The 23,206-nt window shown below is 69.8% G+C and overlaps 3 protein-coding genes across 4 annotated transcripts; 2 read left to right on the top strand and 1 right to left on the bottom strand.

The window, feature by feature from the left end:
- Positions 1–572: 572 nt before the first annotated feature.
- PCP2 (Purkinje cell protein 2) lies at positions 573–2,228 on the top strand (the record flags this gene model as incomplete). Its single annotated transcript, XM_082299336.1, has 4 exons — positions 573–611; positions 1,134–1,263; positions 1,663–1,816; positions 2,024–2,228. The coding sequence occupies 4 exons, from the start codon at positions 573–575 to the stop codon at positions 2,226–2,228; spliced, it is 528 nt and encodes a 175-aa protein (XP_082155462.1).
- Positions 2,229–5,246: 3,018 nt separating this feature from the next.
- Positions 5,247–19,477, top strand: XAB2 (XPA binding protein 2). The gene is made up of 19 exons (XM_082299275.1): positions 5,247–5,466; positions 6,038–6,186; positions 7,132–7,255; positions 7,480–7,677; positions 8,117–8,251; positions 8,830–8,994; positions 9,556–9,700; positions 10,963–11,114; positions 11,781–11,900; positions 12,513–12,644; positions 13,391–13,522; positions 14,448–14,561; positions 15,802–15,964; positions 16,292–16,482; positions 16,651–16,773; positions 17,594–17,765; positions 18,267–18,393; positions 18,808–18,902; positions 19,368–19,477. The coding sequence occupies exons 1-19, from the start codon at positions 5,251–5,253 to the stop codon at positions 19,427–19,429; spliced, it is 2,715 nt and encodes a 904-aa protein (XP_082155401.1). The 5' UTR covers positions 5,247–5,250; the 3' UTR covers positions 19,430–19,477.
- Positions 19,478–19,607: 130 nt separating this feature from the next.
- Positions 19,608–23,203, bottom strand: LOC309583552 (uncharacterized protein). 2 transcript variants are annotated; one of them, XM_082299286.1, is made up of 7 exons: positions 22,931–23,203; positions 22,130–22,304; positions 21,616–21,735; positions 21,426–21,500; positions 20,740–21,057; positions 19,889–19,995; positions 19,608–19,730 (listed from the first exon to the last, which is right to left on the bottom strand). In XM_082299286.1, exons 1-7 carry the CDS (start codon positions 23,099–23,101, stop codon positions 19,650–19,652), a joined length of 1,047 nt encoding a protein of 348 aa, XP_082155412.1. In that variant the 5' UTR covers positions 23,102–23,203; the 3' UTR covers positions 19,608–19,649. The 2 variants fall into 2 exon arrangements, with proteins under 2 accessions (XP_082155412.1, XP_082155413.1); XM_082299287.1 differs by lacking the exon at positions 21,426–21,500.
- Positions 23,204–23,206: the final 3 nt, after the last annotated feature.

Here is a 23,206-nt window from a genome sequence, read left to right as displayed (position 1 = left end):
CACCCGCGGGCACCCACAGGGACCCCACGGCACCCAGGGGGACCCCAGAGAATCCACAGGAACCCCAGAGCATCCACAGCACCACGGGGAGCCACAGGGGCCCCACAGAACCCGTGGCACCCACGGGGGACCCCACAGCACCCACAGAACCCGTGGCACCCACGGGGACCCCACTGCACCCATAAGAGCCCAGAGCACCCACGGGGACCCCACAGAACCCGTGGCACCCACGGCACCCGCGAGGACCCCACGGAGACCCCACACCACCCACGGGGACCCCACTGCACCCATAAGAGCCCAGAGCACCCACGAGACCCCCACGGCGTCAGTGGGGACCCGCAGCAGCCACGACCCCCCCCCCCCCGGCACCCACGGGTGCCCCGCCCCCCTCCCATCGTCCCCCCCGTGTCCCCCCCCGTGTTCCCACCGTGTCCCCCCCGTGTCCCCCCCCGTGTTCCCACCGTGTTCCCCCCGTGTCCCCCCCCGTGTCCCCCCGTGTCCCCCCCCGTGTCCCCCCCGTGTCCCCACCCGCGGTATAAGAGGGGCCGCGGGGCCGCTCCCACCCACCCGCGATGGCGGCCCCGGGGGGGACGGAGCCCGAGCGCGCGGCGGTGAGGGGGGGGCGGGGGGGAGCACCGAGGGACCCCCGGGGGGCACCGTGAGTGGGCGGGGGGCACCGAGGGGTGCGGGGCACGCGTGGGTGGGGTTTTGGGGGTCCCCTGGACAGCGGGACCCCACGCTTGGGGGTCACGGGGGGCGGTGCAAGAGCCCGGGGGTCCCAGTGAGGGGGGCAAAGGGGGGACCCCAGTTTGGGGGGGGGGGGGGCTTTGAGGGGTGGGGGGGCCGCCGTTTCGGGGGGGACGTGTAGGGGCGGGTCCCCCTTTCGGGGGTCTTCCCATTCCGGGGGGTTCCCGAAGCGGGGGGGGCCTCGGCTGAGGGGGTTCCCCGGTAGAAGTGGGGGTGTCACCATTTCTGGGGGGGTCCCCAGAACGGGGAGGGTCCCTGTTAACGGGGTGTCCCCGCGGGGGGGGTCCCTCCCAGCGGGTCGGGGGGTCCCGAGCAGGAGGGGGGTCCCTGTTTCGGGGGGTCCCCGGCCGAGGGGGGGTTCCCCCGGAGCAGGGGGGGTCCCTGACGCGGTGTCCCCGCAGGGGGGGTCCCCGGCAGAGGGGGGGTCCCCGGAGCAGGAGGGGTTCTTCTCGCTGCTGAGCTCCGTGCAGGGCGCCCGCATGGACGAACAGCGCTGCACCCTGGGGGGGGGCACGGGTGAGGGGGCACCGGGGGGCACCGGGGGGGCACGGGTGAGTGGGGACAGGACGGGAAATGGGGGGGACACGGGGACATGGAGTGGGGCACGAGGGACACGCGGGTGAGGGGACACGGGGGAAAGGCGGGTACGGGGGGGGAGCACTCGGGGGGGGGGACACGAGTTTGGGGACGCGGGGTGGGGGCAGGGCTTCGGTGGGTGCTGGGGGTGACTCGGGGGTCCCCGAGCACGTGGAGAGGGGGCCGTGGGTGCTGGGGGGTGTCCGTGGGTGACCGGGGGTCCCCGGGCAGGAGGTGGGGGGCGGGGGGGTGTCCGTGGGTGACCAGGGGACCGTGGGTGACTCGGGGGTCCCGGCAGGCAGAGGGGGGGGTCCGTGGGTGACTCGGGGGTCCCGGCAGGTGGGGACGGGGAGCCGCCCCCCCCCGAGCTGGCGTCGCTGCTGGACATGGTGGCGAGCTCGCAGGGCCGCAGGATGGACGAGCAGCGGCTGCCGGTGCCCAGACTGCCCGGCTTCGGCACGGGGGGGCCACAGGTGGGCACGGGGGGACACAGGTATGGGGGGGGCACAGGGGAGGGGGCTCGGGCCGGGAGGGGGCTCGGGGGGGATAGGGGGGGGGACCCACGGTGAGGGACCCGCTGGGGTCTCTGGGGGGGGGGGCGGCCACGGTGGGACAGCCAGGGAGGGCACCCGGGGGTGGGGGGACCTGGGGGACCCCCCCAGGGGACCCCCGTGAGTGCCCCTCTCCCATCTCCCCACAGGACTGAGCCCCCGGAGCCCCCCGGAGCCACGGACCCCCCCCTGCCCTCCCCCTGCCGCGTCACCCCCGTCCCCTCCCCCCATCTGTGTCCCCCCAACCCCAATAAACCCCCCGAGCACTTGGGGCCTGTGACACCCGTGGGGTCTTGGGGGGCACTGGGGGGACAAGGCACCCGTCACTGGGGGTGGCACCACGCAGATGGGTGACACTGGGGGGGGGGAGAAAGGACATCGCTGGGGGAGGCACCAAGGGACACCCACAGCACTCGGGTGACATTGAGGGACACAGGACACCCGTCAGGGTGGCACCAGGGGACACTGAGGGGCACAGGAGCCCCAGGTGGCACTGGGGGACAGCTCTGCCAGCCCCGGTGACACCCTGGGGACGCCCCCCTGGGCAGTGCCAGCGCCGTTTATTGGGGACACCCAGGGGTGCCACGTGTGCCCTCGGGGCCGGGCAGCAGCAGGTACAGACACAAGTCCCTCACATGTCCCACATGTGTCCCACACGTGTCCCCACGGCACCAGGGACACGGGGACAGCCACGTGGCCCCGCTGCCACCCGCGGCGGTGCCATCAGGCGAGGGCACGTGTCCCTCGTGCCACGGACGAGGTGTGGCCCCTGTGCCACCAACAGGGTCACAGCGTCGATGGCAGCGGCTGCTGCTGCCACGTGTCCCCTCTGCCACCAACTCAGCCACTGTGATGGCACCAGGCTGTGCCCACGGTGACGGGAGGCAGCCACGTGTCCCCTCTGCCACCAGCGCGGCCCTGGCAGCGGCGTCACCGCGAGCCCACGGTCACAGGACGCTGCCACGCGGCTCCTGCGTCACCACCGCGGCCACGCTGCCGGTGTCACGGTGCAGCCACGGCGAGCAGCCACACGTCCCCTCTGCCACTGCGGCGTCACCTCTGCCACTGCGGCGTCCTCTCTGACACCCACACGTCCCCTCTGTCACTGCCGTGTCCCTTCTGTCACTGCCGTGTCCCCTCTGCCAGCGCCGTGCCCCGCGGGGTGCCCGTGTGTCCCTGTCCCCTCACGCCTGTGTCCCCTTCCCCTCCCGCAGCCGCTGCTTCAGCTCAGCCATGGCCCGGCGCTGTGGGGACACAGACAGGGAACAGGGTCAGGGGACAGGGTCAGGGACAGGGGACACAGACAGGGGACAGGGTCAGGGGACAGGGTCAGGGACAGGGTCAGGGATAGGGGACACAGACAGGGAACAGGGTCAGGGACAGGGTCAGGGACACCGACAGGGGACGGGGACAGAGTCAGGGACAGGGTCAGGAGACAGGGACAGGGATAGGGAACAGGGTCAGGGATGGGGACAGGAGACAGGGTCAGGGGACACCAACAGGGTCAGGGACAGGGGACGGGGACAGGGGACAGGGTCAGGGACAGGGTCAGGGACAGGGAACAGAGTCAGGGACAGGGGACACCGACAGGGGACACAGACAGGGGACACAGACAGGGACAGGGGACACCGACAGGGGATAGGGACAGGAGACAGGGTCAGGGACAGGGGACAGGGTCAGGGACAGGGGACACCGACAGGGGATGGGGACAGGGAACACCGACAGGGGACATGGGGAGAAGGAGGTAGAGACAGAGGAGACTGGACAGGGACAGGCAGCGGTCAGGGACAGGAACATGGGGCAGGGACATGGGGACAAGGAAGAGGCACATGGGGCAGGGACATGGGGACAAGAGTCAGGGACAGGGCTCAGGGACACGAAGCAGGAACAGGGGACAAGGAGCAGGGTCAGGGACACGGGAAACGGGGTCGGGGGACACAGACACGGGATCAGGGGACAGCAGGGACAGGAGGGGACACCAGGTGGCACCAGCAGTGTCCCTTGGGTGTCCTCTCAGTCCCCCCCAGGGTGGCAGGGGACACCAGGGGGACACTGGGGACAGTGGGAGGACGCTGCCAAGGGGAGACTGGAGGTGTTGGGGACACCGGGAAGAGACTCTGGGGACACCAGGGGATCTTGGGGACACCCTGGGGACACCATGGGGAGCCCTGGGGGGTGTTGGGGACACCCAGGGGGAATCTGGGGACACGTTGGCAACATCGGGGGGGGTGGGGGGGACACTGGGGGTGTCACTGGAGACATTGGGGACACTGGGAAGGGACTGGGGGGACACGGAGAGGGACGTTGGGGACACGTTGGGGACACTGTGGGACAGCAGGGACACCCCGGGGACACTGCAGGGACAGTCGGGGCCTCACCCGTTCGGGATTGTCCGGCGGGAAAATCTCCCTCTGGAAAGAGAGCGGGTGAGGGGGGAGGGCACCCAGGGGGACATCGAGGTGTCCCCAGGGTGTCCCCAGGGTGTCCCCAGGGGTCCCTCCCTCACCTTGCGGTCGATCACGTGGCGCTGGAAGAACTCGGCCTGGTTGGAGACCCAGAACACCCCGACCGGGAAGGACAGGTACACCACCATCTGCCACAGAGCCACCCGTGTCACCTGCTGTGCCACCTGTGCCACCTCCTGTGCCACCTGTGCCATCTGTGCCATCCGTGCCACCCCGTCACCTCCTGTGCCACCTGTGTCACCCCCGTCACACCCAGAACACCTCAACCAGGAAGGACAGGTACACCAGCATCTGCCACAGAGCCACCCGTGTCACCTCCTGTGCCACCTCCCGTGTCCCCCCCGTGCCACCCCCAGTGCCCCGACGGGCAGGCCCAGCCACAGGAACGTCGCTGTCGGTGTCACCTCCCATGCCCGGTCACCCCTGGGGTCTGTCCCCCCCGTGTCCCCCCGTGTCCCCCCCGTGTCCCCAGGGCTTCCCGCCCTCTTTGTCCCGGCCCGATCGCCCCCCCGGGCTGTGACACCCCCCCCCCAAAACTGCCCCCCGAGCTACCCCCACTGCCCCCGGCCCCGTGCCCCCCCGTGCCCCTGCCCCCGTTATCGCTCCCCGGCCCCGTTATCGCCCCCCGTGCCCCCGGCCCCGTTATCGCCCTCCCCGCACCCTCAGGATCTCCAGCTTCACCCCCATGGCTCCTCCCGGGCCCCTTCGCTTCCGTCTCTCCCAGCCCCGCAACACCGCGGCCGCCCATTGGCCGCCCGTCCAGCACCGCCGCAGCCTATTGGCTACGGGCGGAGCGGAGGGGGCGGGGCGAGGGCCGGATGGGCCAATGAGAGAGGAGCAGGGGCAGGACGGAAGAGGGTCTGGAGCGGCGCCGGAAGTGAGGGCAGAGCGCCGGAAGTGCGGGCGGAGAAATGGCGGCAGCCGAGGCCGAGATGGCGGAGCGGGAGGAGCCGCCGGGAGCGGCGCCGGGAGCGGGGCTCGGCCTGGAGCAGGAGCCGGAGCCGGGGCCTGGAGCGGTGGCGGAACCGGAGCTCGGGGCGGGGCCGGGAGCGGAGCCGGGAGCGGGGCCCGGCGCGGTGGCGGATCCCGGAGCGGGGCCGGGCCCGGAACGGCCCGAGCTGTGCTTTGTGAGTGCGGGGCTGAGTCCCCTCCTGTCCCCAGCCCTGTCGCTGTCCTCGTGTCCCTGTCCCCGGCCGCAGGGCCCGTCCCTGTTCTCGTTTCCCGTTCCATGTCCCCAGCCCCCATTCACAGGCCCCGGGCTCCCGTCCCTCTTTCATCGCTGGCCCCGTCGCTGTCCCCATGTCCCCATCCCTGCCCCCTGCCATCCCCATGTCCCCGTCACTGTCCCCCTTCCCGTGTCCCCGTCCCGCGGCTTATTTGGTGGCCTTGTCCCCATCCCCATCCCTGTCCTCATCCCTGTCCCCATCCCTGTCCCCACGTCCCCGTTCCCTTTGCTGACCCTTTATCCTCGGGGGCCCCAGGAGGAAGTGTCCTGTCTGCCGTGTCCCCTGTGCCCTTGTCCCCAGGAGGAGCAGGAGGGGCTGCCCTGTCCCCTGAGCTGTCCCTATGCGTGTCCCCTGAGGTGTCGCCTGTCCCCTGATGTGTCCCCTGTGCGTGTCCCCTGTCCCCTGAGCTGTCCCCTGAGGTGTCCCCTGATGTGTTCCCTGTCCCCTGATGTGTCCCCGTGGGTGTCCCCAGGAGGACGAGGAGGTGCAGCACGAGGAGGAGCTGCTCAGGAACCCCTTCTCGGTGCGGGGCTGGCTCCGTTACGCTCAGGCCCGGCAGCGTGGGCCCCGGCCCCGCCTCAACCAGATCTACGAGAGGGCCCTGAGGGAGCTGCCCGGCAGGTACGGGCACCTGGGCACACCTGGGGAGATATGGGCTACACCTGGGGGGACATGGGGACAGTGGGGGGCAGCTGGGGGGCACGTGGGTGCACCTGGGGCACACCTGGGCACACCTGGGGGCACCTGGAGGCACCTGGGGGGACATGGGGACAGCAGGGAGCACCTGGGGTACACCTGGGCACACCTGGACACACCTGGGGGCACCTCGAGACACCAGAGGTGCACTTGGGGGCACCTGGGGTACACCTGGAAGGCACAGGGACCTTTGGGGGCTCACCTGGGCACGCTTGGGGGACACCTAGAACACACCTGGGGGACACTTGAGCACATCTGGGGGGCACAGGGGCACCTCAGTGCCTTTGTGCAGGCAGAGGGGTGGCGGGGACCCGCTGTGTCCCCTCGGGGGTGGCAGGGACGGGCTGGGCCCTGTCAGGGTGACAGCAGGTGGCAGGGGTGGCCCAGGTGATGGGTGGCACAGGTGGCAGGGCATCAAGGGCGGCTCACGTGATAGGGGTGGCCCTGGTGGCGGGAGGGGCACAGGTGACACAGGGGTGGCACAGGTGACAGGTGCTGGGTGGCCCAGGTGGCATGGGTGGCACAGATGACAGGGTGCTGGGTGTCCCCGGTGATGGCAGTGGCACAGGTGGCCCAGGTGACAGGGGTGGCCCAGGTGACAGAGGTGGCACACGTGACAGGGTGCTGGGTGGCCCAGGTGATGGCAGTGGCTCAGGTGCTTCAGGTGGCAGGGGATGGCCCAGGTGACAGGTGCTGGGTGGTGCAGGTGGCAGGGGGTGGCTCTGGTGACAGGGGTGGCCCAGGTGACAGGTGCTGGGTGGCCCCGCTGGCCCAGGTGGCAGGGGGTGACTCCGGTGACGGGGGTGGCACAGGTGGCAGGGGTGTCCCCGGTGCCAGGCTGGCCCGGTGACAGGGCTGTCCCCGTCCCAGTTACAAGCTGTGGTACCAGTACCTGCGGCAGCGCCGGGCACAGGTCAAAGGGCGCTGCCCCTCGGACCCTGCCTTCGAGGAGGCCAACGCCGTCCACGAGAGAGCCCTGGTGTTCATGCACAAGGTCAGGGGACACGGGGGGGACACCGAGGGGACACGGGGGTGCAGGGACAGGGGGACAGGGCGGGACACAGGGAGCGCCAGGCGGACGTGGGACAGGAGGCGTGGGGGGAAGGGAGGGACGCGGAGGGGACACGGGGCGTGGGGGGCACGGCGAGGGCGAGGTGTGGCACGGGGTTTGGGGACACGGGGACGCCCCCGGTGCCCCCTCACGCCGCCGCCCCGCAGATGCCGCGGATCTGGCTGGATTACTGCCAGTTCCTGGCGGAGCAGGGCCGCATCACGCGCACCCGCCGGACCTTCGACCGGGCGCTGCGGGCGCTGCCCATCACCCAGCACCGGCGCCTGTGGCCGCAGTACCTGAGCTTCGTCCGGAAACACCCCCTGCCCGAGACCGCCGTGCGCGTCTTCCGCCGCTTCCTCAAGGTACGGCCGGCCGGGGACACCTGGGGACAGCCGGGGACACTTGGGGACAGCTGGGGACACCTGGGGACAGCCGGGGACATACAGCCAGGGACTCCCAGGGACACCTGGGGACAGTGACACATGGCTGGGGACAGCTGGGGACAGTCAGGGACACACACCTGGGGACACCTGGGGACACCTGGGGACAGCGACGCACACCTGGGGACACCTGGGGATGGGGACGCACACCTGGCACATCTGGCAGCAGGGGCACACCTGCGGATGGGGGCACACCTGGAGGATCGCCCTGTGGCAGTGGCACACGTGGCAGTGTCACCCTGGGGCGAGGACACACGGCAGCACGGGGGCTCAGCTGGCAGCGTCACCTCGGGGCGATGGCTGGACACTCGGTCGTTGAGGTGGCCCTGAGGTGGCACTGAGGTGGCCCTGCTGTCCCCAGCTGTGCCCCGAGGAGGCCGAGCAGTACGTGGCGTACCTGCGCTCCGTGGGCCGCCTGGATGAGGCCGCGCAGGTCCTGGCCCGGCTGGTGAACGACGAGCGCTTCGTGTCCCGGGAGGGCAAATCCAACTACCAGGTGGGCATGGGGGACACCTGGGGGGGCACCTGGGGGGCACAGGGCACCTGGGGACACCTGGAAGGGACTGGGAGAGAGCACAGGGCACGGGGGGGGGGCCTCTGGACAGCTGGGGGGGTGCTGGGGGTCACCTGTGGGGTGAGGAGGGGTTGGGGGATCCTGGGTGTCTCTCAGGGCTGGGGGGTCCCTGGGTGGTTCTGGGGGGTCCCAGACGGTGTTTGTGGTCTCAGTGGGGTTTTGGGGGTTCTGAGCCATACCTGTGTCCCGCCCAGCTGTGGCAGGAGCTCCGTGAGCTGCTGTTCCAGCACCCCGGGGTGGTTTTGGGGTCTCTGATGCCACCCTTCCCCTGTCCCGGGCTGTGGCAGGAGCTGGGGGCTCTCAGGGAGGTTTTGGGGAGGTTTTGGGGTCTCTGACAGCCCTGTTTCCCCAGCTGTGGCAGGAGCTGGGGGCTCTCAGGGTGGTTTTGGGGAGGTTTTGGGGTCTCTGACAGCCCTGTTTCCCCAGCTGTGGCAGGAGCTGGGGGCTCTCAGGGTGGTTTTGGGGTGGTTTTGGGGTCTCTGACAGCCCTGTTTCCCCAGCTGTGGCAGGAACTGTGCGAGCTGCTGTCCCAGCACCCTGACCGCGTGCGCTCGCTGGACGCCGGGGGCATCATCCGGGGCGGCCTCACGCGCTTCACGGACCAGCGCGGGCGGCTCTGGGGGGCACTGGCCGACTGCTACGTGCGCTGCGGCCACCTCGAGAAGGTGACACCCCCCGCTGTCCCCGTGACACCCCTGGGACAGAGTGACAGCCTGGGGACAGAGTGACACCCATGGGGACAGAATGTCACCCATTAGGACAGACTGACACTCCTGGGACAGTGGCAGCCATGGGACAGAGTGACACCCCTGGGGACAGAGTGACACCCCTGGGACAGACTGACACCCTTGGGGACAGAGTGACACTCCCTGTCCCTGGCTGGCACCCCTGGGGACAGACTGACACCCCTGGGGACAGACTGACACCCCTGGGACAGGCTGCTGCTCTCTGTCCCCAGCTGCCATCCCGGTCCTGGTCACCCCAGAGCCGCCATAGCCCCGTTCCTGTCCCCAAAGCCCCCAGGCCACCCCCAGCCCCTCCCTGGGCCACCACGGCTCCGGTCCCAACTCCCCGGGGGCCATGACAGCTCCGGTGCCAACGTTGTGTCCCCTTCCCCAGGGCCACCACAGTCCCCATCCCCTGGCCACCCCAGGGCCATCATGAGGAGGCCGTGCAGACCGGGATGATCCCAATCCTGATCCCAATCCCGATCCCGTTGTTCCCAGGCCCGGGATGTGTACGAGGAGGCCGTGCAGACCGTGATGACCGTGCGGGATTTCACGCAGGTGTTCGACAGCTACGCCCGCTTCGAGGAGAGCGTCATCGGGGCCCTGCTGGACACACAGGCCCAGCTGGGACGGGGCCAGGACGGTGGGTGGGGGCACCCCGAACCTGGGGGGCAGCAGGGCCACCCCAAAAGGGCAGATGGGGGGCAAGGAGAGCATTACTGGGGACACCCTGGCACAGCGGGGTCATGGGCAGGAGGGGAGGACACCCTGGAGTGTGTGAGGGGGCACCCTGGAATGGGGGGGGCACCCTGGAGTGTGTGAGGGGGACACCCTGGAGTGACAGGGGCACCCTGGAGTGTGTGGGGGGGACACCCTGGAATGGGGGGGGCACCCTGGAGTGTGTGGAAGGGACACCCTGGAATGGGGGGGGCACCCTGGAATGTGTGGAAGGGACACCCTGGAATGGGGGGGGCACCCTGGAATGTGTGGAAGGGACACCCTGGAATGGGGGGACACCCTGGAATGTGTGGAAGGGACACCCTGGAATGGGGGGGGCACCCTGGAATGTGTGGAAGGGACACCCTGGAATAGGGGGACACCCTGGAGTAAGAGGGGAGACACCCTGGAATTGGGGGGGGGACACCCTGGAATGTGTGTTGGAGACACCCGGGAGTGTGTTGGGGGGACACCCTGGAATAGGGGGGACACCCCGAAGTAGAGGGGGGCTGAGTGAGGCCATCCCAGAGGAGCAGGTGGGGGAGCTGGGTCGGTCTAGGGGGAAGGGCATCCCAAAAGTAGGGAGGGCATCCCAAAAGTAGGGAGGCACCCCAAAAGGGTTCTCAGGCAGCCCTGGCTCGGTTTGGCCCCAAAAGCCTGAGCGTGCCCCCCAAATCCAGAGCATTTCGGGGTGCCCAGGGGGTCCTGCCTCAGTGTCCCCTCCAGAAGGGGGATTTGGGGGTGCTGCAGGGTCCCACCTCAGGGGGCTCCTCCAGGAGGGGCAGTTTGGGGGTCCCTCCCCAGTTTCCCCATCCTGGGGGGGGCCTGGTCACCTGGACTGGCCCCAGCCCCCCACTGGGGGTCCCTGTCCCCAGTGGTGCCCAGGGGTGCCCAGTGCCCTCGTGTCCCTGTCACCCTGTCCCCAGCACGAGGGTGCCCAGGGGTCCTGAACCTGCCCCGTGTCCCCCTGTGTCCCCTGACCCCTGTGACCCTCCCCGTGTCCCCTGATGACCCCTGTGACCCCCCCCCCATGTCCCCTGGTGTCCCCTGTGTCCCCTGACCCCTGTGTCGCTTGATGTCCCCTGACCCCTATGATCCCCCCCATGTCCCCTGACCCCCCCTGACCCCTGTGACCCCCCATGTCCCCCATGTCCCCTGATGACCCCTGACCCCCCCGTGTCCCCGCAGAGGAGGTGGAGCTGGAGCTGCGCCTGGCGCGCTTCGAGCGCCTCATGGCGCGGCGGCCGCTGCTGCTCAACAGCGTCCTCCTGCGGCAGAACCCGCACAACGTCCACGAGTGGCACAAGAGGGTGGCCCTGCACCAGGGACACCCCGACAAGGTGAGGGGACACCCCGAGGGGGGAGGGGACACCCCGAGGGGGGAGGGTGTGAGGGGGGCACCCCGAGGGGACGCGGGAGGACGCAGCAGGGACGTGGGGGAACGGGGGTGGCTGTAGGGGACACCTGGGGACATCGGGGGGTGTTGGGGGGTGGGTGGCGCGGGGGTTTGGCGGTGACGCTGTACTGACCGCGGTGTCCCCTCCCTGTCCCCGTGTCCCCACCATGGCCCCCGTTTCCCCACGGCCCTCGTTTCCTTGTGTCCTCTTGTGTCCTGTGTCCCTGCATCTCTTGCTGTCCCTGTGTCCCCCCGTGTCCCACATGTCCCTTGTGCCCCCTGTGTCCCCCATGTCCTCTTGTGTCCCCCATGTCCCACATGTCCCCTGTGTCTCCTGTGTCCTCCATGTCCCTGTGCCTCCCCATGTCTCCTGTGTCCCCCATGTCCTCGTGTGTCCCCCATGTCCCCCATGGTCCCCGTGTCCTTTGCTGTCCCCTGTGTTCCTGTGCCTCCCCATGTCCCCTGTGTCCCCCGTGTCCCCTGTGTCACGGTGCCTCCTCGTGTCCCCCATGTCCCCCTGTGTCCCCCATGTCCCCCGTGTCCTTTGCTGTCCCCCATGTCCCCGTGCCCCCCGTGTCCTTTGCTGTCCCCCATGTCCCCCGTGCCCCAGATCATCCAGACGTTCACCGAGGCCGTTCGCACCGTGGATCCCCAGCGCGCCACCGGCCGCCCCCATGAGCTCTGGGTGGCCTTCGCCCGCTTCTACGAGGACAACGGGCAGCTGGAGGACGTGAGGGACCCCCCAAATCCTGAATGGCTCCCCCAAACCCACCTGGGACCACCCCCAAACCTGCCTGGGACCCCCAAACTCTGACTGACACCCCCAAATCCTGAATGACAACCCCCAGATTCTACCTGGGACCCCCAAAATACTGCCCAGAATCCCCGAACCCTCAATGACGCCCTCAGACCTGCCTGGGCCCCCCAAACCCTGATTGTGCCCCCCCAGGCCTGCTCCTTCCTGTCCCCCCCATGGCCCCTTGATGCTCTCTCACATTCCCTGTCCCCCCAAACCCCCTTTTCACCCCCCCTTCCCCCCCCCAAGCGGAGCCATCCTGTCCCCCTGTGACCCCCCCAGTCCTGCTGTGACCCTGGTGTCCCCCAGACAGAGTCCATCCTGTCCCCCCGTGTCCCCCCATCACCTTCAAACCCCTGTGACCCCTGTCCCTGTCCCCAGGCCCGGTCCATCCTGTCCCTGACCCCCTGTGACCCTGTCCCTGTCCCCATCCCAGGCCCGGTCCATCCTGTCCCTGACCCCCTGTGACCCTGTCCCTGTCCCCATCCCAGGCCCGGTCCATCCTGTCCCTGACCCCCTGTGACCCTGTCCCTGTCCCCATCCCAGGCCCGGTCCATCCTGGCGCGGGCCACGCGGGTGCGGTTCCGGCGCGTCGAGGACCTGGCCGCGGTGTGGTGCGAGTTCGGGGAGCTGGAGCTGCGGCACCAGCGGCACCAGGAGGCTCTGCGGGTGCTGCGGGTGAGGGCGGGGCCGGGGCAACCCCAAAAAGGGAGGGGGGCCCCGCAAATGGGGGGGGGTCCCCAAAATGGGGAGGGGGAGAAACCCGAAATGGAGGGGGCTGGGGGCAGGGAGAGCGAGTGCGGGGAGCTGGAGGCACAGCGGGACCCTGCGGGTGAGGGGGGCCCCAAAAAACGGAGAACCCCAAAAATGGGGGAGCCAGAAAGGGGGAGATCCCAAAAGTGGGGGAACCCCAAAAATGGGGGAACCAGAAAGGGGGAGACCCCAAAAATGGGGAAACCCCAAAAATGGGGGAACCGGAAAGGGGGAGACCCCAAAAGTGGGGGGAACCAGAAACAGGGAGACCCCAAAAATGGGGGAACCCCAAAAGTGGGGGAACCAGAAAGGGGGAGACCCCAAAAGTGGGGGAACCCCAAAAGTGGGGGAACCAGAAAGGGGGAGACCCCAAAAGTGGGGGAACCCCAAAAGTGGGGGAACCAGAAAGGGGGAAACCCCAAAAGTGGGGGAACCCCAAAAATAGGGGAAGCAGAAAGGGGGAGACCCCAAAAATGGGGAAACCCCAAAAATGGGAATTCCAAAGACGGGGGGCCCCAAAAATGGAGGGGGCTGGGCACCTCCACGGGCCACCCCTGTCCCCAGGGGGGATGTCAGGGCTGGGATCTGTGTCGGGGGGCTCTGGGGGGGGTTGGGGGTTTTGGGGGTGTTTTGGGGACCCCTCTGAGCCCTTTCCCCCATTTCCCCCCCAGAAAGCCACGGCGCTGCCGGCCAAGCGCGCCGAGTACTTCGACAGCTCGGAGCCCGTCCAGAACCGGCTCTACAAATCCCTCAAGGTGTGGTCCATGCTGGCTGACCTGGAGGAGAGCCTGGGCACCTTCCAGGTGGGACACGGGGACACCTGGGGGGGACACCTGGGGACACGGCGGGGCTGCAGCGGGGGCACCCCACACTGGAGGGCGGAGGGGACACGGCCTGGGGACAGGGGACACCTGGGGACATTGGGGTGGACCTGGGGGACACTGGGCTGGCTGTGGGGGACAGCTGGGGACATTGGGGTGGACATGGGGGACATTGGGGTGGACACCTGGGGACATTGGGGTGAGCATGGGGGGCACCTGGGGACATTGGGGTGGACATGGGGGACACGGGGCTGGGTGTGGGGGACACCTGGGGACATTGGAATGGACACGGAGGACACCTGGGGACATTGGGATGGAGATGGCGGACACTGGGCTGGGTGTGGGGAACAGCTGGGGACATTGGGGTGGGACATGGGGGACACTGGGCTGGGTGTGGGGGACACATGAGGACATTGGGGTGAGCACAGGGGACACTGGGCTGGCTGTGGGGGACACATGAGGACATTGGGGTGGACATGGGGGACACTGGGCAGGCTGTTGGGTCAGCTGGGGACATTGGGGTGGACATGGGGGACACTGGGCTGGCTGTGGGGGACACCTGGGGACATTGGGGTGGGACATGGGGGACACGGGGTTGGGTGTGGGGGACACCAGAGGACATTGGGGTGAGCATGGGGGACACTGGGCAGGCTGTGGGGTCAGCTGGGGATATCGGGGTGGACGTGAGGGACACCTGGGGACATTGGGGTGGAGATGGGGGACACTGGGCTGGCTTTGGGGTCAGCTGGGGACATTGGGGTGGACATGGGGGACACTGGGCTGGCTGTGGGGGACACATGAGGACATTGGGGTGGACATGGGGGACACTGGGCTGGCTGTGGGGGACAGCTGGGTGGATGTCAGTTCCCCTGGCTGGCAGTGCTGACCCCGCTGTCCCCCGTGGCAGTCGACGCGGGCGGTCTACGAGCGCATCCTGGACCTGCGCATCGCCACCCCCCAGATCGTCATCAACTACGCGCTGCTGCTCGAGGAGCACGGGCGCTTCGAGGACAGCTTCAAGGTCACCCAGGGGCACCCGGGGACAGCCAGGGACAGCCAGGGACACCCGGGGACAGCCTGGCAGAGCAGGGGGATGGAGGGAAGCAGCTGGGGACACCCCGAGGGGCGAGGGACATCCAAAGAGGGGCAGGGGACACCCTGAGAGGGGCAGGGGACACCCTGAGAGGGGCTGGGGACATTCGGAGAGGGGCTGGAGACACCTCAAGAGGGGCTGGGGACATTCAGAGAGGGATTGGGGACACCCCGAGAGGGGCTGGGGACACCCTGAGGGGTGAGGGTACCCCATGGCTGGAAGGGTTGGGTGGGACACCCTGGGAGCATGTTGGGGACACCCCAGGGACGGTGTTGAAGACATCTTTGGGACAACGTGGTTGTCACAGAGATGCCATCGAGACAAGTGGGGATGCCATGGGCACCCTGGGGCTGTCACAGGCACCCCAGGGAGGGGACTGGGCACATCCAGGGACCCCGGGGCCGAGGACGGGATTGGGGACACCACAGGGACGAGGACAATGTCACAGACACTGCAGGGAGATTGCTGGGGACACCGCGGAGGGGACATTGGGGACACCATGGGCATCCTGTTACTGCCACAGGCACCCCAGGAAGGGTCCTGGGGCCACAGTGGGGACCCTGTGGCTGAAGGGGCCACTGGGGACACCACAGGCACCATGTCCTGGGATGGCTCCTGGTGGCAGCAGTGACAGGGTGGCAGTGAAAGGAGGGTGGCCATGTTGGGGTGACAGTGGTGGTAGCAGTGGCAGGGTGGTGACAGTGCCAGGGTAGTGCCAGCAGTGGCAAGGTGACAGTGGCAGCGGCAGCCTGGTGGTGACACAGGATGGTCACAGCGCTGTCAGGTGGCAGCAGCGCCCGGCAGTGCCACGATGCCCTGTCCCCGCGCTGGTCCGGTGGTGACACTGCCCCGTGTCCCTGTCCCCCTGTCAGTGTCCCTGTCCCCATGTCCCTATCCCCATGTCCCCGATCCCGTGTCCCTGTCCCCGTGTCCCTGTCCCCATGTCCCTGTCCCCATGTCCCTGTCCCCGTGTCAATGTCCTTGTCCCCGTGTCCCTGTCTCCCTGTCCCCGTGTCCCTGTCCCTGTGTCAATGTCCTTGTCCCCATGTCCCTGTCCCCCGTCAATGTCCCCGTGTCCCTGTCCCCATGTCAGTCTCCCTGTCCCCATGTCCATGTCCCTCTGTCCCCGTGTCCCTGTCCCCGTGCCAACGTCCCCGTGTCCCCGCAGGCGTACGAGCGCGGCATCGCGCTGTTCCGGTGGCCGCACGTGGGGGACCTGTGGCTCACGTACCTGTCCAAGTTCGTGGCCCGTTACGGGGGCCGGAAGCTGGAGCGGGCGCGGGACCTCTTCGAGCAGGCGCTGGACGGGTGCCCCCCGCAGCACGCCAAGAGTACGGACAGGGGGACACCGGGGGGGACACCAGGGGGCACAGGAGAGACAGGACGGGCACGGGAGGGTCAGGGGGGCACAGAGGGCTCAGGGGATGCCAGGCCAGGTACCCATTTGGGCACGGGGAGTGGGTGCCCTGGTGTGCCCAGGTGAGTTCCTGTCCTGTCCCCATATCCACATCCCTGTCCCCCCATCCTCGTCCCTGTCCCCCCATCCTCGTCCCTGTCCCCACAGCCGTGTCCCTGTCCCCACAGCTCTGTCCCTGTCCCCACAGCCTCATCCTTGTCCCCACATCCCTGTCCCCACAGCCGTGTCCCTGTCCCCACAGCCATCTACCTGCTGTACGCCCGCCTGGAGGAGCAGTTCGGGCTGGCTCGCAGGGCCATGGCCGTGTACGAGAGGGGCACGCGGGCAGTGCCCCCCGCCCAGCAGCGGGACATGTTCCACATCTACATCCGCCGGGCAGCCGAGCTCTTCGGGGTCACCCACACGCGGCCCATCTACCAGAGAGCCATCGAGGTGGGCATGGGGACACCTGGGGACACCTGGGGGCCTCTGGGGTACCCGGGGGTGGGGGCAGCGAGGGGACACGGGCGCTTCACGTGGGTGTGGGGCTGGGGGGCCCCGTTGTGTCGGGGGGTGCCAGGTGGGCACAGGTGGGCACTGGGACCCGTGTGACCCCCGCAGGTGCTGGGGGACGACGCGGCGCGGGAGCTGTGCCTGCGCTTCGCCGACATGGAGTGCAAACTGGGAGAGGTGGACCGGGCCCGCGCCATCTACACCTACTGCTCCCAGATCTGCGATCCCCGGGTGAGACTGGAGGCACTGGGAGGGACTGGGAGGGACTGGGGGAACCCACTGCTCCCAGATCTGCGATCCCCGGGTGAGACTGAAGGCACTGGGAGGGACTGGGAGGGACTGGGGGCACCCACTGCTCCCAGATCTGCGACCCCCACGTGAGTCTGGGGGAGGCCCCGGGGCTGAGGAGCCACCGCGACCCGAGTGTCCCCAGGGCCGTGTGGGTGCCAGGTGTTGCGGGTGTCACAGAGCCAGGGGTGTCCCCAGGGCCACCTGGATGTCCCCAGGGTCCCCCGGGTGCCCCCTGTGCTGGGGAGTCCCCAGGGTCACGGGGGTGTCCCCAAGGCCACATGGGTGTCCCCAGAGTCACAGGGGTGTCCCCAGGGTCACAGGGATGCCATGAGGTGTCCCCAAGCTCACATGGGTGTCCCCAAGGCCACATGGCTGTCCCCAGAGTCACAGGGGTGTCCCCAGAACCACAGGGGTGTCCCCTGGGTCACAGGGGTGCCATGAGGTGTCCCCAAGGTCACATGGGTGTCCCCTGGGTCACAGGGCTGTCCCCAGGGCCCCAGGGCCATCCCCAGGGCCACAGGGGTGCCATGAGGTGTCCCCAGGGTCACAGGGCCATCCCCAAGGTCACATGGGTGCCCCCAGGGCCATCCCCAGGGCCACAGAGCTGTCCCCAGGGCCACAGGGGTGCCATGAGGTGTCCCCAGGGTCATAGGGCTGTCCCCAGGGTCACAGGGGTGTCCCCAGGGCCATGTGGGTGCCATGTGGGGCTGGGGCTGTCCCCGGGCTGTCCCCGGTGCCGCTGACGGCGCTGTCCCCGCAGATCACGGGCAGCTTCTGGCAGACGTGGAAGGAGTTTGAGATCCGGCATGGGAACGAGGACACGATCCGCGAGATGCTGCGGATCAAGCGCAGCGTGCAGGCCACCTACAACACCCAGGTGAACTTCATGGCCTCGCAGATGCTCAAGGTGTCCGGCAGCGCCACCGGCACAGGTGAGGAGACACGGGAGGAGACACGGGAGGAGACACGGCGCTGAGGAGGGGGAGGCAGAGGAGATGGGGAAATGCGGAGCGTGGGAGGGGGCACAGGTGGGGGGGCACAGGTGAAGGGGTACAGGTGACAGGGTACAGGTGAAGGAAGGGGGGACTGGGGAGGGGGTATAGGTGGGTGTGATACAGGTGAGGGAGCACGGGTGGGCGGGGGGCTGGGGAGCTGGCACAGGTGAGGGGGTACAGGTGAAGGGGGCACTGGGGAGGGGGTACAGGTGAGTGTGATACAGGTGAGGGAGCACAGGTGAAGGGGTAAAGGTGAGGGGCACAGGTGAAGGTCCCGGGGCAGGAAGGTGTGAGTGGATGTGTTACTGGGGAGATGCAGGGCACGGGGGCAGAGGTGGGGGAGGAACCCACGGGAGGGCGGGGGGCACAGGGGAGGGGCTGGGGGGGTCCCGGGGCCATGGGGGGGTCCCGTGCCCCCCCTGACGGCTGCGGGGGCAGTGTCAGACCTGGCCCCGGGCCAGAGCGGCCTGGACGAGATGAAGCTGCTGGAGCAGCGCGCGGAGGCGCTGGCGGCCGAGGCCCAGCGGGACACGCCCCGCCCCGCCCAGCAGGTGCTGTTCGTCAGGTGGGTGCTCTGCTGCCCACCCAGCAGCTCCTCCTGCCCACCCAGCAGCTCCTCCTGCCCACCCAGCAGCCCCTCCTGCCCTGGGGTGGCCCCTCCCAGCTGCACCTGAGCCCCACCCCCTGGGCAATGACCCCTCCCACCCACACCTGGGCAATGACCCCGCCCACCCGCACCTGCCCCCCCTCCCCGACCCCCCCCCCGCTGTTTCTCAGGTGAGGTGGGCGTGGCCTCACCCACTCCCTCCCAGGTACCCCCAGGTACCCCGGCCCCGGGGGGTGCAGGGGGGGCCCGGCTCGCCCCGGGAGGGTCCCCGTGTCCTCCCCCACCCTGAGACCCCCGAGTTCCCTCCCCCGCCGTGCCCCCACGGGGGTCTCTGGGTGCCCCACGGGCGGTGGGTGCTGACGGGGGGTGCAGGGCCGAGGCCCCCCCGGGGGCAGAGCCCACCCTGTCCCAGCAGGGGAACCCCGAGGAGATCGACCTGGGCGAGGACGAGGGCGACGAGCCCGACGGTACCGGGACTGGGGGGGGCACCAGGACAGGGAGGGATGGGCACAGGGGGGCACTGGGATGGGCGGGAGGAGCACGGGGGGACACTGGGAGTGGGGGGGGCACCAGGACTGGGGGGGGCACTGGGAGTGGGAGGCACCGGGATGAGGGGGGAGGGGCACGGGGGGGGGGCACTGGGAGTGGGGGGGGGGACGCTGAAACTGGGAGGGGCACCAGGACTGGGGGGGGGCACTGGGAGAACGTGGGGGGTGGAAATGGGGGGAGGGGCACGGGGGTGATGTGGGGGTCCCCAGGGTATCCGAGGGGGGCAGAGGTGGGTGGGGACAGAGGGAGGGACACGTGGGGCCACGCCCTGGCAGGGGCCGCGCCCTGGCAGGGGCCGCGCCCTGGCTGGGGCCGCGGGGGTCCCGGTGGCACCGGGGGGAGCAGGGCCCCCCCCGGGCTCTCTGACCCCCCCGTTCCCGCAGAGGTGCAGCTGGAGCAGAAGCAGGTCCCGTCCTCCGTGTTCGGGGGGCTCAAGGACGACTGAGGAGCCCCTCCGTGCCCCCCCCAGCCCCCTGTGCCCCCCCAATAAACCCCCTTTGTACAAGATGTGGCTGCCCGAGTTCGGGGGGCACCCGAGACCCCCCAGAGCCCCTCTGGGTGCCCCCAGCCCCTCTCAGTGACACACGGGGCGGGTGCCCGAGGGTTCGGGGCTCTCGGGGGGCTCAGAGGGGACACTGAGGCCTCTCCTGGCCCAGACATGGCGTTTATTGCCCCGGGGGGGTCCCGAAGGGGTCCGGGGGGGTCTCGGGGGTGTCCAGGAGCCGCTGGGCAAAGGCCTGTTCCAGCTGGGGGGGAAGAAGGAGCTGAAAACCCTCAATTCCCCCCCCCAAATCCCTCTTAACGCCCCTAAAGCCCCCCAGAGACCCTCCCAGCCCCACATCTCCAGCGGCATCGCCCCTTAGGGACCCCCGCAGTGCCCACAGCCCCCCCCGGCCCCCCTCACCTCCAGCACCAGCCCCCCGCCCTGGGGGGCCCCGTCGGGGGGTCCCAACTCCAGCGTCACCCGGTGCGGGGGGCGGGGGCCCCGCCCGGCCCGGTGCAGCTCCACCTCTGGGGGGGAGGGGGCGGTCAGCGGCGGGGGGAGGGGCGGTGCTCTGGGGGTCCCTCCCTCCCACTGCGGGATTTAGGGGTCCCCCTTCCCACGGTGTTTGGGGGACCCTCCCTGCACCCACGATTTGGGTCTGGCCCCCCCCATTGCCCGTCACGATATTTTGGTCTTTCCCGTGACCCCCCTTTTCCCCCCCGCTACCCCTGGTGATTTGGTCTCTTCTCCCCTCGATGTCGGTCTGTCCACCCCCCCGCGGTGATTTGGTCTCTTCCCCCCTCCACCCCCCCCCCCCCGCGGTGATTTGGTCTCTCCCCCCCCCCCCCCCGCGGTGATTTGGTCTCTCCCCCCCCCCGCGGTGATTTGGTCTCTCCCCCCCCCCCCGCGGTGATTTGGTCTCTCTCTCCCCCCCCCCCCCCCCCGCGGTGATTTGGTCTCTCCCCCCCCCCCCCGCGGTGATTTGGTCTCTCCCCCCCCCCCCCCGCGGTGATTTGGTCTGTCCCCCCTCCCCCCCCGCGGTGATTTGGTCTCTCTCCCCCCCCGCGGTGATTTGGTCTCTCCACCCTCCCCCCCCCCGCGGTGATTTGGTCTCTCCCCCCCCCCCCCCCGCGGTGATTTGGTCTGTCCCCCCTCCCCCCCCGCGGTGGTTTGGTCTCTCCCCCCCCCCCCGCGGTGATTTGGTCTGTCCCCCCTCCCCCCCCGCGGTGATTTGGTCTGTCCCCCCCCCCCCCGCGGTGATTTGGTCTCACCCTCCCGGAAGCGCCGCGCGTCGAACGGCTGCAGCAGCGCCCCCTGCTGGAGCGGCCCGTGCGGCGCGTGCGGGCCCCGGACGATGCCGGCGGCGGGGGCGGCCCCGGGGCGCGTGCGCAGGAAGAGCCCGCGGGGGGCGCTGCTGAGCAGGAGCCCCCGGCCCAGCCCCGCCCCCGCCGGCAGCACCAGGCGCGGCAGCGGCGGCGGCGGCGCCCCCTGGCGGCCCGGAGGACTCAGCAGGTACTCGCCGGGGGGCAGCGCCCCCTGCCAGGCCAGGGCGGGGCCGTGGCGCAGGCCCAGCAGCAGCGCCGAGTCTCCTGCAGGGGGCGCCAGGCAGCGATGGGAGGCCCCGCCCACCGAGGGGCGGGGCTTGGGCGGGGTCACAGCGAGGGCGGGGCTTTTGGAGGTGGGGGCTAAAGTGGGGATTGGGGCGTGGCCAAAGGGGGGGTGGAGTCCCAGGGGAGCGGGGGTGGAGCCAAAGCTCGTGAGGTCACAGCAGAAGGCGGGGCCACGGCTGGGGGCGTGGCCGTGGGGAGGGCGGGGTGATGGTTTTGGGGTCAGTAGGAGGCGGGGTCAGGGGTGTGGCAGGATGGACACCAGGGTCAGCACAGGGGGTGTGGCCAGCTCGTGGGGCTCAGCTGGTGATTGGCTGTGGGTGACTCCTCCCCTTGGAGGCGGGGCTTACCCTGTGCGGGGGGGAGGGGCTCTGGGCTCTCCACCTGAATGCGCAGGGGCGGCACTTCCGGGGGCGGGGCCTCGGCTGAAGGGGTGGGGTCAGGCAGCAGCCACGCCCTGATGCTCCGCCCCCAGGGCCACCTCGCCCCCATAATTGTCTCTGCAGTCCCATAACTGCCCCCAGCTGCCCCCACTCTCACCGGGGTCTTCATCATCCTGAGCTCCCTCTTGGGTCTCAGGGGGCGGGGTTGGTGGGAGGGGCTCTGCAGGGCTCGGCCCCGCCTCCTTCTGGCTCTGCTGGGCCTTGGAGGGCTTCGGCTCTGTTGGAATGGGGGGGCGATTTGGTGTCAGACCCCCCCTGCACCCCTCCCCCCTTTCCTTTAGACCCTCACTTGGCTCCTACGCTCGGACCTCCTCCCTTCGGGTTCCCCATATTCGGGTACCCCCAGCCTCAATTCCCTGCCCCACTCAGGTTCCTCCCAGTTTGGGGGTTCCCCCTCTGCCCCCTCATTGAGTCCCCTCCCCCCACGGTGCCCCCCATATTCAGTCCCCCCACCCCATTTCCTTTGTGCCCCGACTTTGCCCCTCCCCCGCGTTCTCCACCCTCCATTCAGTCCCCTCCCAATTGGGTGCTGCCCCCACGTCTGCCGTGTCCCCCCCATGCCCCGTGCCCCCCACATTCCGCCCCCTGCCCCGCCCCGGTGCCCCCCTCACCACGGGCGGGCAGCAGCCGGTACACGCGGTAGGGGCAGGGCCCGTCGGAGCGGCTCCGGCCCGGCACCGCGCGGAACTCGGGGCTCCGGGCCAGGGCGCAGCGCAGCCGCGTCTTCCACCCCGCGGGGTCGGGGGGGTCCCCGGGCCGGACCCGCCCCTTGTACTCCGCCCACGCCTGCCACGGCCAATGGCATCAGGGACCCGCCCAGGCCCCGCCCACAGCCCCGCCCACCCAATTTGCATAGCGAAAGCCCCGCCCCGTCTCACGGACCACCGCTCCAGCCCCGCCCTCCCCACAACCCCCGGGCCCGGCGCCGCCCACTCCTCACTTTGCATAGCTCGGCCCCGCCCTCCTCAAGCCCCGCCCCCGGCCTTGCTCCTCTCCGAAGGGGGCGCGGTCCAAGCCCCGCCCCCTCCTATGGCTTCGCACAGCGCGGGCCGTCCCTTAGCCACGCCCCTCCATTGGCCACGCCCCTCCATTGGCCACGCCCCTCCATTGGCCACGCCCCTCCACTAGCCACGCCCCTCCATTAGCCACGCCCCTCCATTAGCCACGCCCCTCCATTAGCCACACTCCTCCATTAGCCACACTCCTCCATTAGCCACGCCCCATTAGCCACGCCCCTCCGTTACCCACGCCCCTCCCTTACCCATGCCCCTCCCTTAGCCGTGCCCATCCCTTAGCCACGCCCCTGTCACGCCCCTCCACGTAGACACGCCCCTCCCTTAGCCACGCCCTTTAATTAGCCACGCCCCTGCCTAGCCACGCCTCTCCATTGCCCACGCCCCCTTAGTCCCCACCTTGCAGAGCGCCGCCCCCGCGCCGCCCTTGGCCCCGTTCCGCCCGCCGTGGGCCCAGGGGATCCTCAGCGCCGACTGAGCCTCGTCGTCCCACACGAGCCCCGGGAAGCGGCCGCTCTTCAGTTGTTCCAGCAGCCACGGCCGCAGCCGCCGCGGGCCGCCCTCCGCCATGCCGGGCGGGGTCGGGGTCGGGGGGATCCCGGGGATCCCGGGGGTCCCGGGGCAGCCTGAGGGATCCCGGGCCCGCCGAGCGGCGCCGCCGCCTTCCGGGAACCC

The sequence above is a fragment of the Coloeus monedula genome (genome assembly GCF_965178545.1).
Source record: "Coloeus monedula genome assembly, chromosome: 31".
NCBI classification, from domain to species: domain Eukaryota; kingdom Metazoa; phylum Chordata; class Aves; order Passeriformes; family Corvidae; genus Coloeus; species Coloeus monedula.
Note: the sequence above shows the minus strand (reverse complement) of the source record. Positions and strands in the feature narration are given on the sequence as shown.